General features: G+C 42.6%; 1 protein-coding gene across 2 annotated transcripts in view; it reads left to right on the top strand.

The window, feature by feature from the left end:
• The window catches only part of THSD7A (thrombospondin type 1 domain containing 7A), a 282,025-nt gene that overhangs the window by 158,151 nt on the left and 106,389 nt on the right, over positions 1-17,485 (top strand). For both annotated transcript variants that reach the window (XM_056857536.1, XM_056857537.1), the window contains one exon: positions 16,826-17,017. In XM_056857536.1, coding sequence (XP_056713514.1) covers positions 16,826-17,017 — 192 coding nt within the window. The remainder of the gene's footprint in view (positions 1-16,825; positions 17,018-17,485) is intronic.

A 17,485-nucleotide genomic window follows, 5' to 3' on the forward strand; every position in this document is an offset into this window, starting at 1 on the left:
ACCTATGAACCAAGAACGGAATCACCCATCTGTTTCCAAGATGCCCTTCTTATCTCAGAGGAGAAGGAACCTTCACAGTCAGTAACCAAGGTCCCATCCCTACCATCTCCAGAACTATATTCCTCTGCTGTTCCTGATGGTGTCTGTTTCCCTAGGAGCAGCACTTCAGGAAGCTCATTGGACAGGCAGGCAGGAATGTGTGTGTGTAAAGGGCCATCAAGTCTCAGGTGATCAGGCTATACCATGCTGCCTTCCCTCCCTGAAGCAGGAATACAAAACCGTATACTCTAAGTACACTGTATACTTACTCTTACACTGTATACTTACGTCCCACGACACTGAGGCAGTAGGGCATAGAATCATGAGTAAGAATCTCAGTGCTTGCACAAATGAAAACAAATGTCTTGATACAGTGTCCAAGAGTCAGTTTTGTTTTGCTATTGCTGCTCCTTCCAAACTCTTAAATAGCTCGGTTGTAGGCTCAAGATATTTGTAAGAGGAGGGTAGGCTTAGGTGGCAATATATCATCCTCTGTAAAACCATTTTTCCCATCCAGATCATATTTGAGCATCTATTTGGCTTTGTACGTTTTTGCATATCAGTAAGACTGATTTAAACTCAATAATACTCCATTGCAGCATCTCAAGTGTGCCATACAAATGATACGGAAGATTTAGAACGTAACTACACCGGGGGGGGGGGGATGAGATGTTTCACCAGGTCAATTGTTTCAGGTCAAAGGCATATAGAAGCTTTGTTTCCGCTAGCGGCTGCTCTGGTAGCCAGCTTCTCTTGACTTTAAAATCTGGGCAAATGTCCAGTTCTGAAAAAAAATAAATGCTGTCACCTTTTGTGTTTTAAAAGAACTATAGCCTTATCTTTCTGCTGACAGCATTGTTCCCCTTCTTTGTTGTTCCTTTATCAAGTTATGATTCTCGGGAGGCTGTGTGCTCTACCCAGCACCAAATTCTTCACAAATGAAATTGTAGAGTGCTTTAGCTTTGAACCCCTGTGGCGCAGAGTGGTAAGCTGCAGTCAAAAGCTCTGCTCACGACCTGAGTTTGATCCCGGCAGAAGTCGTGTTCAGGTAGCCGGCTCAAGTTGACTCAGCCTTCCATCCTTCCGAGGTCGGTCAAATGAGTACCCAGCTTGCTGGGGTAAAGGTAAGATGACGGGAAGATTCTGGCAAACCACCCCGTAAACAAAGTCTGCCTAGTAAACGTCGGGATGTGACGTCACCCCATGGGTCAGGAATGACCCGGTGCTTGCACAGGGGACCTTTACCTTTTTAGCTTTGAACAGGTTTGCTAGTCTAGACCCCCAATGGTACAAAGTGCAAACAATTTCCTGACATCTTCAGTGCAATCCTAAAAACAATTTCCTGGAAGTAAGCCTGAGTTGTGATGCCGAGTAGAATTGCTTATGGTTGCTCTGTTTGTTCCCTTATCTTGAAGGGGAGTTCAAGGTATGATATATCCTACAAACATTGATGGTGCTAGGTGATTGCTCCACCATAGATAGTACAAATACTGTCCTCATGTTGTATCATTAAAGACATCTTGTTGTGAAAGCAGGTACAGGTAAATCCCCATAATAACAGATTCTGGAACAATAGGTTTGTTCAGTGTAAGAGTTTATGTAGACAAAAACAGACTGGGGTATGCTACCTCCCCCCCCCCTCCAATACAGTGCAGCTAGAAATGTTAGATATTTGCAAGCAATATAATCTTCTAGATTAGCCTCGTCAGCGTTTTATGTGCCCCTCAGTCTGTTCTATTGAAATGTGGCCTATTGGTCTGATAGATTGATCTGTTTTGGTCCCCCGACTCAAATTGATTTTATTCCTTGTGGAGCTCATGCCTGTCTTCAAACTTACTTTCCCCCCTCATTTTTACCAAGATGACATTTGATTGACTCAGGCAAAGGGAGCAACCTGCTGTGCTTGGTTATGATCAATACACTGGTGTTCTCTGGTCCTTATTATTCTCAGTATGCCTGCGTTAACAAATGAACCCTGAAAATGTTGCAGCTTGCTGTCAGACTGCACAGGAGAGTGATATTGGACACAATAATGCTGTGCTGTTCTCAGTATGTGCCAGAGTATTGGAAAATCTTGAGACTGTAGCCCAGTGCTATTTATGTGAATTAAGACACTGATAAGAGTCACTTCAGCATTTTCTTTCTGTTCAGGAATTCTTGCTTCTAGCAACCCCCTAGACTTTGGCTGTTCAAAATATTGTTAAATATAATGTATATGACTGAAGATCAGATGGTAATAGAACAGCATAAAGACCCTCTGAAATGAGTATTTCTTCTTTGTGGTCTCTGTCCATAACACCAATGGGATCTTGTGTGTGCAGAGACCTTATTCGGAAACGTTCAGAGCTAAACATTTTCAACTCAAGCTCCCCTTGCAACCAATGGCAAGAACCAGCTGTGCATGACTGGAGTGAGCCAAGATGCTTTTCTGCTCAGTTTTTCATTTATCACTGTAGTAGTAACTTTTTTAGAGCCCCATGTCACAGAGATGTAAGTTGCAGTACTGCAGACCAAGCTCTGCTCACAACCTGAGTTCGATCCCGACGGAAGTCGGTTTTAGGTAGCCGGCTCCAGGTTGACTCAGCCTTCCATCCTTCCGAGGTCGGTCAAATGAGTACCCATCTTGCTGGGGGTAAAGGGAAGATGACTGGGGAAGGCACTGGCAAACCACCCCGTAAACAAAGTCTGCCTAGAAAACGTCGGAATGTGACGTCACCCCATGGGTCAGAAATGACCCGGTGCTTGCACAGGGCACCTTTACCTTTAGTATCTTTTGGGGGGGAACAATCTCTGCCAGCAGTCATGTGCTAGTTTCCAAATAAAGTTTTCACATTTACTCAATAATTCATAGTGCAAGGGCAACCTTTTTAACATTAAATCTACGAAAGTGCTTGTGTATATGAAACAAAAGAAATCTTTTTTCTTTCTGTGAGGGGAAATTGCCCTCAACAGATGGACATAAGTAAAATTTATTGTGTTTAGGTGAGGAACATAAAGTAGACAGTTGCCAACACTGCTTAAATTTTACTTAAAAAGCAAGAAGCTATAGCTATCATTGGCTTAAAACCTGATTGTGGGAGAAAGCTCTCTTCACTGAGAAAACGATGTCATCAAAACAATTGGAACCAATCATTTCAGTCCCGGGAAATCTTACTCAGTCAGGCTGAAGCCTCGCTCAATCAAGGCAATAGCAAGGCATTAACTCACAATGAAAGCTCCACAATTTAAGAAGGATGTTGACAAGTTGGAGCGTGTCCAGAGGAGGGCAACCAGAATGATCAGAGGTCTGGAATCCATGCCTTATGAGGAGAGACTTAAAGGGTTGGGTTTGTTTAGTTTGGAGAAGAGAAGGTTGAGGGGAGACATGATAGCCATGTTTAAATATTTGAAGGGATGTCATGTTGATGAGGGAACTAGCTTGTTCTCTGTTGCTCCAGAGACTAGGACACGGAGTAATGGATTTAAACCAACAGAAAAGCGATTCCACCTAAACAGTAGGAAGAACTTTCTGACTGTGAGGGCTGTTCGACTGTGGAATGTGCTTCCTTGGAGGGTGGTGGAGTCCCTGTCTTTGGAGGTCTTTAAGCAGAGGCTAGATGGCCATCTGTCAGGAGTGCTTTGATTGTGGGATCCTGCATGGCGGGGAAAGGGTTGGGGTCACTGGGGATGTGGGGGGGTAGTTGTCAGTTTCCTGCATTGTGCAGGGGGTTGGACTAGATGACCCTGGTAGTCCATTCCAACTCTATGATTCTATGAAAGAAAGCTAGTATGACTAATTCAGAGAAAATAAGCATTGACAGCTCTCAGAAGTATCAAAACTTAAAGAAGCATTGCCTTCTCAAGAATAGACAAAGAAGAAGAAAAAAGATAAGTCAAAGACTATTTAGACAACACCAATTATAAACACTTGGGTAAAGACTCCAGTCCAAGAGCAGTGAGGCCAGGGCATGTTCCATAATGGCGGATAAACAGTCAATCTCTGGAGCACAGATGAGATTCTCTAGAGGTGCAGTTAGCTAGTTCTGTTTCTGAAGGACAGATAGAGAAAATATCTGAGGATGCCTCACTTAAAGAGTCAGCACAATTCCTATTTCAAGGGATAGTAGCTGTCAGTAAACCCGCTCTCCATCTTGAGAGGCAGATTGAGATGCCTGCCACCAGACAGCGAGAGAGACAACTACTGGTGGCAATATATATATATTGCTCATGATCACAAGGATTGGCTCCAGAATCAGACATTTGTAACCTCTATGACTATTGCAGACAGTTTTTGCAGGAATAGATATCTCTCTATGTTGCATCAAAGTCATTCTCACTCTCCATTCGAACTCTGTTACTATCAAGATTGGTGTTGCCATTCATACTGAGATTGGCAGAGAAGTTACAGTCCAAGACACTCACCAACATATCATCATGTGGGCCAAAGAACAAATTCTTAAGTTTTATGAATCTCCACACTGTCAGAATCAGCAGATGCAAAAGAGATCTTGGGTGCAGAAGCAAGAAAGTAACTTACAACACAGAACCACTTACCTCCCACAGTTGCCATTCATTCTTCTTTGGAAGATGACAGTGATTCAGAATCTAATTCAGACTTGGATGAGGCTACAGAGTTATGGTCTCAGACTTTGGTCTGTGAAGTGAAACTGGCATTGACTTTGAAAGACCTGAAAATGCATGCAGAAGAAATTTCTAGAATGGCAAATACCCTTGGGTCTTGATACAAAGCAACCACCTCCTCCCTGTTGCAGATCTTTCTTTTCAAACTGGTAGGTTCCAGCAACCATTCACCAGTACCAGTTCCTGTCGTTGCCTTCATTGCTACAGGTGACCAAAGAGGCATGGGAAAAGTAATCTTTGGTGTCTCACAGAGACTATAAGATATGTATAGAGGCGCCATGTTCCAGGTCCAGCCTTAATTCCCCATGATTGTATCCACAGGGCTACTCTGCATGTTGCAACATGTAAACCAGCCTTGAGTTTTGAATCAACATATTGGAGAGTTAATGTTAACTCACATAATTAGTAATGGCAGAGGTATTTATTGTATTGTGGCATAAGCTTTTGAGGGCTAACCCAATTTGTCTCATGCATGCATAGTCGGCAATATTAACTGTGTTTTGCTCTGGCTGTTCAACCCTCATCATCCACTTCCCTGTGGCTAGATAACTAATAGGGGCAGTTGAGATGTTTATAAAATGCAAATCCTGCTGATGCCATATAGTGACACAGGCCAGTTAGATTGAATTGTATTGTAGCGTTTCACAAAAAGAAAATAAGTTCCCTCTTCTCCAACTGCATTATTCTCTTTCCCTTCAATTCTCTACCGGAAAATTTAGAGAAAATAGAGATTACATTTTCAAGACAGCGAAAAAGGTTATTCCAGCTTGAATGCCTGAGGATATTATATTTTAAAATATATATTTCAGCCAACATGGTTATAGAGAGTTTTTGTTTCATATACTTGCTTAATATATCCTCCTTGTACATCTGGAAGATAGGGCAGTATTTTACAACTAAAATTAATTTTTTTAGACTGGGAAATACTATTCTATTCCCTGTTTGTTTGTTTTTTATCCCTGTTTGTCAAATTTAGGCTGTAGTTATAGGATCATAATCCTGATGGATGACTGTAATATAAATGGAGATACATATGCTTTCCCATTAAGGTACCTGACAATGGGATCAGAGAAGATATTAATATCGTATCCAAAAATATGTATCCATTATTTTCACTAGCTAGAATGGCACTCTATGAGTAAACATAACCACATGACACTATCTTGTGACGAAGTAGTTTTAGGTTGTAATTCTTATTAGTTTTTTAAAAATAAAAGTTTTATTTTGAATTGACAAAAAGAAAAAAATGCAGAAATAGTGCTTAGCAGTATTAATGCTTCTGGACATAATACAATGAACCATTGTTTAATTACTAGAGAATCAAATTAATTGTTGGAGAATCGGTAATAGACAGTGGTCTTGATCCATAGGAACATGAATAGGATATCTGCAGGCACACTGGCAATGGTGTTTGCTTTTACTGAAGATCTACATTCTGTGACATTTTACACAAGGAGGACACAAGGGAACCAAACGTGTACGTGGTAGGGAGGGAGGGAGCTCAAAGCAGCACTTGACTCCCATGGCTGAGTGGCAACTGAGGTGGGGTAGAGGAAATCCTGCTATCATTGGAATGTGCTACTTGGTGATAGTGTAGCCAGACACCATGGCTGGAGAATTGCTAACAGTATCCAGCATGGTCACAGAGCACTGATGTGATAGGCTCACTCTAAGAGCTGTTGTAAACTCTTCAGGGGCACTCGCCTGCCGCCTCTGCCCATGCAGTAACTCGGGGGATGGACCAGTACTGACTTCAACAGCACATTAGGCCACTCAGCACCTGAATTCCCCAAACTCCCTCAATTTCCCACTCCCTTTAGTTCACTACAAGAACTTTAGGAAGCAGTGTGCAGAAAAACAATCGTCTGCAGTGAATACACTATGCCATTAATTAATACTTGTATATTCATTATTGTGCCTGGTTGTGTATGTGAAATTCTCTGATTGAATGCATTGATACATGAAGCTGCCTTATACTGAATCAGATGCTTGGTCCATCGAAGCCAGCCTTGTCTACTCAAATTGGCAGCTGCTCTCCAGGGTCTCGGGCAGAAATCTTTCACATCCCCTACTGCCAGATCCTTTAGCTAGAGGTGCCGGGAATTGAATCTGGGACTTTCTGCATACCAAGCAGATGTTCTACCACTGAGCCATGGCCCTTCCTTATTCTGGATGTAAATGTTTCCCTTAATTTGCATGAGTTGGAGCCAAGTTACAGCACTTCCATGTTGAATACCCAGTGTGATAGGGAGATGCATGTAACGTATGATAGACATGCACCAGGGCTCTATGGTCAGTTGCATTTCTCCTGTGTTTCTCCTACTGTGTCTCTTAAAGAACCAGCGTGGTATAGTGGTTAAGAGCAGTGGACTCTAATCTGGAGAACCGAGTTGGTTTCCCCACTCCTACACATGAAGCCAGCTGAGTGACCTTGGGCTAGTCACAGCTCTCTTTGAGCTCTCAGCCTCACCTACCTCACAAGGTGTCTGTTGTGGGGAAAAGAAAGGAAGGAGAATGCAAGCCAGTTTGATTCTCCTTTAAAGGTAGAGAAAATCGGCATATAAAAACCAACTCTTCTTCTCTTTAGGGACACCAACTTCCCCTTTTTGGCATTCATCCCTCAGAGGATTTCTTTGAATGAAAGGGGAGTGATTTTTCACTGGTTCCTCTCTTGTGCTGTGGGCCTCTGATTTTTCCTAACACGCTGTTCCAGTGGTTCCCACGTTCCCTGATAGCAGCATTTCAGGGGGAAGTTTGGGCTGCAGCAGGAGGGTCAGGCAAATAAGTCATTCTCCATGGACAGAAATCCATTCTGTATGCAGAGATTGCTGGTGGCTCCAGGGCACGGAATGATGCCAGCGTACATGCAGAAGATAGATCTGCTGTGTAGTATGTTTATTAGCCCACTGTTTCAGAGGAAGTTATTTGTTTGAAGTCTGCAATTACTATGCTAAGAGATAAACTTAAAACAAAATCTAGATATGCCTCTGATTTTTTTATATGACTCTTGTGAGACTGTAAGCATGTTATTGTTTTTTTAAGCCTACTTCTATTAAATATACAGTACAAACACTTCATAATGAAGATAAATACAATTTTACTTGATTGCCATTAGTTAACGCTGTTGTAAACAATAGCTGTTGTGAAAATTGATGGACTGCTCTCATGAAAATGTTTTTGGATTCTCTTCTGAAATCACAGGGTGCACAAATATAATATCAAATGTGGCTGATTTTAACGCAGATGCATTTATTGTATTTAAACATCTAAAGAGACACCAGCAGATGTAAGAAACATTTGAATATCTTAATTGAAATCAATGCCATTTGCTTTTTAAAAGGAAATGACTTAAGAATATTAACTATCAACTAATTAAAGCACTTAATTAGAGGCAGATGCTACTTAACAAGTAATTGAGTGAGAGAATGTGAATAGGGAATCACTAACTCATTAAATACAGTGGACAAACAGAGCCCTGTAAGCTTGGCATGGCTTAACTGCAAAAAAGTCCCATGGTTGTAACATTACAACTCTACATATTAATTGAGAAGACTTTCTATAAGGCCACTTCACACACTACATTTTTATGTAATACACATAACATGTATGTGTGGTGCAGTGGTTAAAATGTTGGACTAGAATCTGGGAGACCGAGGTTCAAATCCCTGCTCTGCCATGGAACCTTACTGGGTGACCTTGGGACTGTCACACTTTCTCAGCCTAATCTACCTCACAGGGTTATTGTGAGGATAAAATGGCAGAGAGGATAATGATGTAAACTGCTTTGAGTCCCCATTGGGGAGAAAGGAAGGGGTATAAATGAAGTAAATAAACAAACATGCATAACTATGCATGTTTTCAACTGCTTAGGACCTCCAGCAGAATGGTTATGTCATTATAATTCCATTGCCAAATGTTTAATTATTCCTGAGACATTTGTGTTTTACCTTGCCTGAGGTAAAGTTGAAATAAAACTTTTGCAGACACTTTCAAAAGATTTTAAAAGTTCTTGTTCCTGCCAAAGGTCAGCCCTTACCTGAATCAGGATGTAGGAATGCTAGCGGGATTAAGGCTATTGATGTTGGACGAAGGTATGTGAGACTCCTTTTATCGTAGGTATTAGGCTCATGGCTCTCGCCAGCAGTAAATTGGTCCATTTTGCATTAAAAAACAGGCTATTACTGTTATACACAAATGAGATGCAAAATATTTCAGTAATTCCATGGAAATTGGAGCAATGTTTTACATGAAGCTGCATAAACCTTGGCAGCTACAATCCTCAACTCAAGGGGCCTTCTGGGACCTCATGTACTTAGAGTTTACTCTACTCCATCAATCACTTACTGCTGCTTTATAGGCCCAGAAGCTTAGCTGGAAGGTATGTGTAAACTGAAACTGCTTTGTCGTTTTCCTGGAAAACATAGGAGGAAGATGGTCAGCTTGTTTACTTGTCCCATCACGCACTGGTACCTTGCAAAACTGACTGGCATCAGTCATACCCAGATACTTTTTGTAGTCCTTCATAGTTATTTCTTGAAATGCATGTCATTAATATAAAGGTTTTGAAATTAGCCTGAAATTAGTTATAATTGGTTCAAAGGCAGCTTGTGGTTTTAAATACTGATCCCACATTTTTCCTTCCTCCCCTTTTCTCTTTGGATCTTTAATGTTAATTGCATTGTACAGAGATAAATCAGTATATTTTGTGATCATATTTTTGTTTTGATTAGATTTAGTGCCAAAACCCACCCTCCTCTACTTTACAAAAGAATATTATTAAACCTCAGAGAGACTATTTTTTATCTGTGTAAAAATGTTGACGAAATAGCAGACCCTGGCACAGAGTCACCCTCCTATCTTATTACTGTTTGAAAACCTCTAATGGTTCTTAAACTATTTCTATTCTGATTAGCTTAAGGGATCTCTATTGTGTTCATTTCTAGCAAATCCATTACTCTGAACGTCAGATCACTTTCTCGAAAGATTCGTACATATGCATGATTTCTCAAAATGCAAATACAGCATGATTGTTCTATTGATTAAATTAATTTTTATTCATTTTATCTTAAAACTGACATTTAATGCTGTATGGTAATAGAGTTCTGTAAATCGTCGTTTTCTGCTGCAGATTCCAAATACTGCTGTCGATTAGAGCTGCAGACCAGGTCTTGGGGCTGGTTTTCTTGATTGGATTATTTAGGATTTGATCCAGTGAATACCTTTTGATGAGTTGTTTCTAATGTATCCTTCTGCTAAAAGGGTATCCTTCTGTTAAATCTTTCTTTATAGGAGAAAGTGGGTGTTTTTTGGTCAGAGGAAGCCATAGTGAAGGGGTACTACTGGATCCAAACCGTTCATTTGTAATAAAGGTAAAGGTCCCCTGTGCAAGCACCGGGTTCATTCCTGACCCATGGGGTCACATCCCGTCGTTTACTAGGCAGACTTTGTTTTACGGGGTGGTTTGCCAGTGCCTTCCCCAGTCATCTTCCCTTTACCCCCAGCAAGCTGTGTACTCATTTGACTGACCTTGGAAGGATGGAAGGCTGAATCAACCTTGAGCCGGCTACCTGAAACCAACTTTCGTCAGGATCAAATTCAGGTTGTGAGCAGAGCTTTTGACTGCAGTACTGCAGCTTACCACTCTGCGCCACGGGGTTGTAATAGGGTTGCTCAAACACCTGCCAGTTCAGCCCTATTTGCCACTTCAGGTGTTTTCAGTCAGTTTGTGCCATTTGGCACTCACAGGCTAGATGCAGCAAGGGAAACGAGACTGGCTCCCAGCTAAACCCCTAGCATTTGGGAATCAGGTTCTGATTCCTGTTAGGGAAACTTTACTAGGTTGCAGAATTGCTGCAATCTAGGGAAGCTGGGTGTGTGGGAATCAGAAGCTGACTCACAGCTGATTGCAAGGATCAGTTTAGATTCCGCCTCCTGGAAACTTGCTGCTTTCCTGCCTGCTGGGTCGCCAAGCTGAGGAAGGATTGGATTCCTAAACGCGTACTTGTGATAGACCCACCTTGGACCTTTCTTTGTCTCTTCGTGATTTTTCATTGACTATAATTCTTGAGTATTCATGAGCCTTTGTTAAGGCCACAGAAATAATTCTTGAATTTATGTTGTTCATGTTTTGTTGTTAAAAGCAATCTGTGTATATACATTTTTTGTTATTTCAGTTATTTCAGGTTTCTGTGTGGCTTTCAACACAGTGTTTATGAATATATGTTGTGTTTTGGATTTTCCAAAAAATAGAATTATTATATTCTATAATATTGTTTTCTTTTCCAGTTGGTATATTTCACATTATATTATCTTTGAAGCCACGTGCTGCCATTTATTATAGTTGCTGCTGGGAAACAGTTAAGTTGTTGGGGTGGGGGAGAATCAGAGGCTGACTCATGGTAGATTGGGGTCAAGAGTCTGCTTCTGATCTCACCCCCAAAAATCTGTGTTTGGGGAAGGCCAAAACACAGCCGAGTGAGTGATCCGAACCCTCTGATTTCAGACTTTCCTGTGTCCCAGCCTTCCTTAAGCATTGAGATTAGGGAGAGGTTAGAAACCCACTGCAAGGTGCTTCTTGACAATGGCAAAAACATTATAGCTAACTGGTGACATTACTGTGGCTATGCATACGCCCTGCTCTCAACATGGTGCGTCAGCAGCTGTTGGATTTTATGATTTGTTCACAATTGAACTTCTCCCTCCCATTATCTTGAATGCCTGTGTCACCTCGCCTCCTCCCTCCCACAAGTAGTTTCTCTTTGGCTAAGAGTGAATGGTGAATCCTTTTGTGGGGGTAAACTTCAAGTGATAGCAGATGGTAACATTAAGCAAATGAAGAGAAGGGATTAAACATTATAGGTTGGATCCAACCATATGGCATCAGAATATGGATCCCGAGAGGAAACAGGCTCATGGGAAAATGAGAATAGCAGAATTATTTTACAGGCATGCACACTACCATTGCACCCATATTTTTTTTTACCACACTGTAATAAAATTAAAATATCACAATACCAACAATGGCTTGTTTGTCTTGGGATTTCTGCCAAATGATGTGATATTTATATTGGAATTACTTTCATAGCACATGGTTGATTGGTTCTTGGTAGCATATTACATTATGAGAGGTTGAGTTGTTCATAAAATCATTAGTGAAATATTAGAAACCATTCTATCTAAACAGCATAAACTCCAAAGAGATGGAGTAACCATTATGAATTATAGCCTTGTTCCATTTGGCTGCCTCCAGTCAAATAAGACTTGCATATTGGTAGTCTAGGTTCATCACTTCAGTTTGCGGTCCGTGACAGTATTTCATTGACTTTAGGCAATTTTGATGGTTAAGAGGCTATTATTACATGCTACTGCATTTTCCATACACCAATTAAACTCCTGCTCTGTGAGAAAAGGGTTGGGGGCTTTTGTTACCTTCGGCATGATTTCTCATTCTCATTCTCTCTCTCTCTCTCTCTGCTACTAGCATTAAGTTGTTCCGTGTGATCAAGAACCAGAATACTGTCCCCCCCCCCCATTAAATACATGTTTATTCAAAAGACATGTTCATGTTTTAAGAACTAAAAGTAAGGTCAGAGGTGGTGTCCAGTACAAAGCAAACTGAATTAATCTGATTGGTTAGAGTTTCTGAGGAACAGGACTTCATTAACTAAACAGTTGACAAATAAGCAATTATTTATCAGTATTGACTCCTGTCTTGAGTGAGATAGCAGCCAAACAAAATTGTTTAAAATGTCAAATATTTTATTGTATTATAGTTATACTTTATTGAACATTCTGTATAAACTTGATTTCTGTGACAGAATGATTGATCAGATAAATCACAGCATAATGTGATATGTTGAACTTTGAGTTCAGTTTACCTGTATTAAGGCAATATAAATTCTACATAGGTCTCAAAGATAGGCCATAGATAATGCTGTTGAGAGGGGTTTTTCTCACCCATAAGCTGAGGTTGAAACTGTAACATTATGGGAACAATCTGCTTTTTCAGATATTTTAAGGATTCGTGGTAGCTGCCTAGAGATGAAGCTAGATCAAAACCCTTTTTGACATGAGTTTAAAATGTTATATTAAAAAAGTCTTCTGCTATTTTCATAAGAGGTCACTTCTAAAAGGATTGTGGGGAATATATTTTAGCAGTGGTTCGTCTGGTGCCGTTTTCTTGTCTCAAGAGGTCTGAGCTAGGATCTGCAATCAGATACATCTTTGGATTTCAGATTGGTTAACATTCTTTCCATGCAATCCTGAAAGGGGGGGTGCAAATGCCCGTAAGAGCCAGCATAACTCCGCACCGGCGTCAGTGCCCCTTTGTGCTGTGATAAGGGGCACTTATGCCGGTGTGGGGGCACTTATTCGGGCCCGGAGAGCGACACGGCAGTGCGGCGCTGGGACAGCCAGTGTTTTCCTGGCAGAGCTCCCTGTGTTAGCCTCCCAAGAGGGGTTCCCTGGGAGTTCCTGGAGGCGGAGCTGTGTTTAGGGCAGCTGCCTAAACCCTTTTGCCCTGGGAACGCCCCCTCATGCTACAGCATTGCTCTTTTTCAATTTTTTGTATTTAAAGTGGAGTTTTTCACGTTTATTTCAGCTGGGAAGCCTCTGTGGAGGTGGTGTGGCTTTGCTGCTCCTGGCCACCATGTTTATCCCCCCCCCCTTAGGAATGGGCTGCCTGTCTTCAATAGCAGTCTGTTGACTTCTAATTAATGCTTTCCGGAATAAAGGAGCCCCTTTCCCTCAGAGAAATGCAGTGCTCCTTGACACAGTTTTGGATACTGATAGAGGAACTGAAAGAATGCCCTAGCTAATCCCTAACTTGGGGGCGGGGGGAAACTGCTTTGTTGCCCATTCTTACAAAATTAATCGGGAGCTTGAACAAATTTGCTAGAATTATGCCCCATTGATTTCAGTGGAATGTAAACCAAAACTATGTATTATGAATTCTGGAGATACCAGTGAAAACATTTGTGAGATCCCCTGCACCTGCTTTATAGCACTAGCCTGCTGTTAGTGAGGGAGGGCGTGAGAAACTTAACATGTAATGCTGTCATGACCATGCTAGGACTATTGAGGAAATCAAAAACCAGTAAAGTCTCCAGGTCCTGATAGCACACACCTGAGGGTTCTTAGGGAACACAAACATGTGAAATTGTTGATCTAAAATCAGCCACTGTACTGGAGGACAGCAGACTAGCAAATGTTACACCAATTTTTAAAAGGGGTCCAGAAGGGAACTAGCAGATTATAGGACAGCTAGTCTAACATATTTATTTATTTATATGTTTAATTCATTTGCATCCCACCTTTCTCCTTGATGGAGACCCAAAGCAGTTTACATTGTTCTCTCCTCCATTTTATTCTCACAACAACCCTGTGCAGTAGGTCAGGCTGAGAGTGTGTGACTGGGCCAAGATCACCCAGCGAGCTTCCATGGCACAAGTGAGGATTCGATTATGGGTCTCCCAGATGCTAGTCCAATACTCTGTCTGTCCCAGGCAAATTAGTAAAAACTGTAATCAAAGATAGAATTATTAAGGACACAGAGGAACAAAGCCTGCTGAGGGAAAATCAGCATGGGTTCTGCAAAGAGAAGTCGTGTTAATGAAGCTTTTGGAGTTCTTTGAGTAAGTGAATAAACATGTAGATAATGGTGACCCAGTAGACATTATATACTTGATCTTTCAAATGGCTTTTGACAAGGTGCCTCTCCAAAGATTCCTAAGTAAGTTTAGCAGTCACAAGTTAAGAGGATGGGTTCTTTTATGGATTCAAAACTGGTTAAACGACAGAAAGCAGAGAGTGGGAATAAATGGACAACTCTCTCAGTGGAGAGAAGTAAACAGTGGGGTTCCACAAGGATCAGCATTGGTGCATGTGCAATTAAGTTCGTTCATAATGATCTGGAATGGGGGGGGGAGCAGTGTAGCAATCAAGTTTGTAAATGTCGCGTCCCGACCGGGGCTGCGGCCCCTTTGGGTGGGACTTCCCCTGTTGAGACACCGCCTGACTGAACCCCACTCTGGGCAGGTAAGGTTTCCTCGGCCTTAGACCACTCAGAGGAGGAGGATGACCCTTCCTCCCCTGAGCTGGCCAGCTTGCTCGCTCTCCCTAAGCAGAGAGAGCGATACGCCAGCCTTCCTCATTGGCCTCCACCCATGCTGCTTTATACCCCGCCACCACCTGTGTTCCATCCCATCCGCCTCGACCCGAGGCTACAAATGACTCCTCCCACTTTCCTCTTCCCTCCTCTGCCGGAGAGTTCCTCCTGTGGGCGCGGCCTTCGTCTCTGCCCCGCCCTGGCTCTTCCACCCGCCCTGAGCCGGTCGTGCTCGGGGTGAGCCTTTTCCCCAGTTCTCCTCCACCGACTCCCCTCGGGCCCTGGGCCGGGAGTTGGCCCGTGCACCGCCCTGGGGGCTCTGTGTCCTGTGGCCCTCCCCCCGCCGGCTATCTGATGGGCGGGGTTTTGGGAGTTCTCCCGGGGTTCCGGCTCTGGCCGGCCCGGGCTCCGCGTAGCGCCGCGGCTGCTGCCCCACGCCGCTTACTGGGCGGGGTCCGTCTGCGCCTCTCCTCCTGCTCCCCAGCTGATGTGCGGGGCCGTCGGCAGCTGCGGGGGTGTCTGACCCGTTCACCGAGGCGCGGGGGGAGGCTTGGGCCCGCCTCAGCATGCCGCCCCTCTCGCCCCCTTCCCCGGTAAGTGGGGCTCCCCGAGTCCTTCCCTTCCCTCTCGGGGGTTGCTGCCGGGGGCTGGGGAGGTTGGGACAGCCCGGGAGCCCGGGCGGGAGGGCGACCCGGGACAGTAAATAACACAAAATTATCAGTTAAAGTGTCAACCTAGTGTGCTGCAGCAGTAAAAAAAAGAGGCAAACTCTATGCTGGGGATTATTAGAAAAAGGAATGAAAATAAAACAGCCAATATTACAATGCCCCGGTGTAGATTAATGCTGTGGCTTCGTTTGGAATAATGTGTGCAGTTCTGGTCACTAACTCAAAAAGGAAATTGCAGAGCTGGAAAAAGTATAGTTGAAGGCAACCAAGATGATGAAGGGGTTGGAGCACCTTCTCTACGAGGAAATACTGAAGAGTCTGAGACTTTTCCATTTAGAAGACTGAATGGGGCCATGATAGAGGTTTATAAGATTATGCATATGGTAGAGAGTGGACAGAGAGAACTTTTTTACTTCTCCCAAAATATTAGAACTCGGGGGCTTTAGTGAAGTTGATGGACAGTAGATTCAGGATGGGCAAAAGGTCATGTTCCTTTATTCAACAAGATTAAAATGTGGAATTCACTGCCAGATGATGTAGTGATAGCCACAGCAATAGATGGCTTTAAAAGAAGATTAGACAGATTCATGGAGGAATCCATGGAGGCCTATCAGTGGCTGTTAGCCATGATGACTAAAGGGAACCCCCACCTCTTAATACCAGTGCCAGGAGGCAAAATCAGAGGAAGGCCTCAACCTCTATGCCCTCTTATTGACCCTCCAGAGTAACTGGTTGACCACCATGTGAGACAGGATGCTGGTCTACATGGATCACTGGTATGATCGAGCAGGGCTCTCCCTATTTTGTTATGGTCTTATGGCACAGTAGAAGGAAAAAGATTTGAACTCATCATTGGGAGGCCGCTTTGGACGACATACCCAAGGCATACTTAAAGTTTACATTTTATACCAACTATGGAGTTTGTATTTACTCTTTGTTTTTGTGCTAATTTTGTGCTAAAACCTTCAAATTAAAAACTTCTTGAGTGGTCCCGTAGATCTCCACATAACCTGAGATACTTGTGTTAGTAATAGTTCAAATATATAATGACCGTGTACAGTGAAATAGTTCCATGGGGGAAATGTGCGCTGTGTTTTAAATAACCTCTTTTTTTAAATTCATAATTTACTTTCTCCTCTGCCAAATGATTTTATAACATAAATTTGAACCTCTCCCTCATCCCTATTTCAGATAAATTTTAAGTGCATGAGGGCACTTGAGCATTTTTTCAACATCAGGCTGTGGAAGACACAATCGCTTTGATAACTGATCAGTTTACGTTGTTTTCACAAAACAACAGAATCTAATTTATTTTTGTGCCCATCTGGGCAAAGACTGCTCAATTTACGTTAAATTAGCAATGATAGACTGCTACTGGCCTTTTTTTTCCCAGGAGAAGAAGTTGATAGGCAGCTGTGCAGAGATGCTATCTATCCAGTCCCCATCGTTTGCGATGTTCCATGCCCAAAGGATTGCGTCCTCAGCACGTGGTCTGGATGGTCCTCCTGTTCACACACCTGCTCCGGCAAAACCACAGAAGGAAAACAGATGCGTGCCCGTTCTATCTTGGCATATGCAGGTGAAGGTGAGTTCATTTTCAGCAGTTTTGGTGTATGGTGATGAATTCTTAATATTCCCTTTTGATCATTAGCAATATTAGGAGGTGTGATTCAAAGGAAACAATGGCTTCCTGTTGACGTACCTGTACTGGCATTTTCAAAACAGGAATCCATGTTTGTTGATTATATTTGGCAAGATACTTCTTCATCCTTCATTCCCGGTTTCAGTTTAGTCTCCTGTTTTACGTGGACCAGGTATCAAACTGGTACACCTGAACATATGAAGCTGCCTTATGACAGTTGGTCTATATGAATTAGTACTGTCCATTCTGGTTGCAAATGGATTTCTCAGGTGGAGATCTTCTAGAGCACCTATTACCTAATTTTGTTAACTGGAGGTGCCGGCGACTGAACCTGGGGCCTTCAGTGTGCAAAGCAACTGCTCTGCCACTGAACCATGACCATTTCCTGTACAAGCAGACCTTTTTATGGCC

This window comes from Euleptes europaea, chromosome 11 (genome assembly GCF_029931775.1).
Source record: "Euleptes europaea isolate rEulEur1 chromosome 11, rEulEur1.hap1, whole genome shotgun sequence".
In the NCBI taxonomy this organism is placed as follows: Eukaryota; Metazoa; Chordata; class Lepidosauria; order Squamata; family Sphaerodactylidae; genus Euleptes; species Euleptes europaea.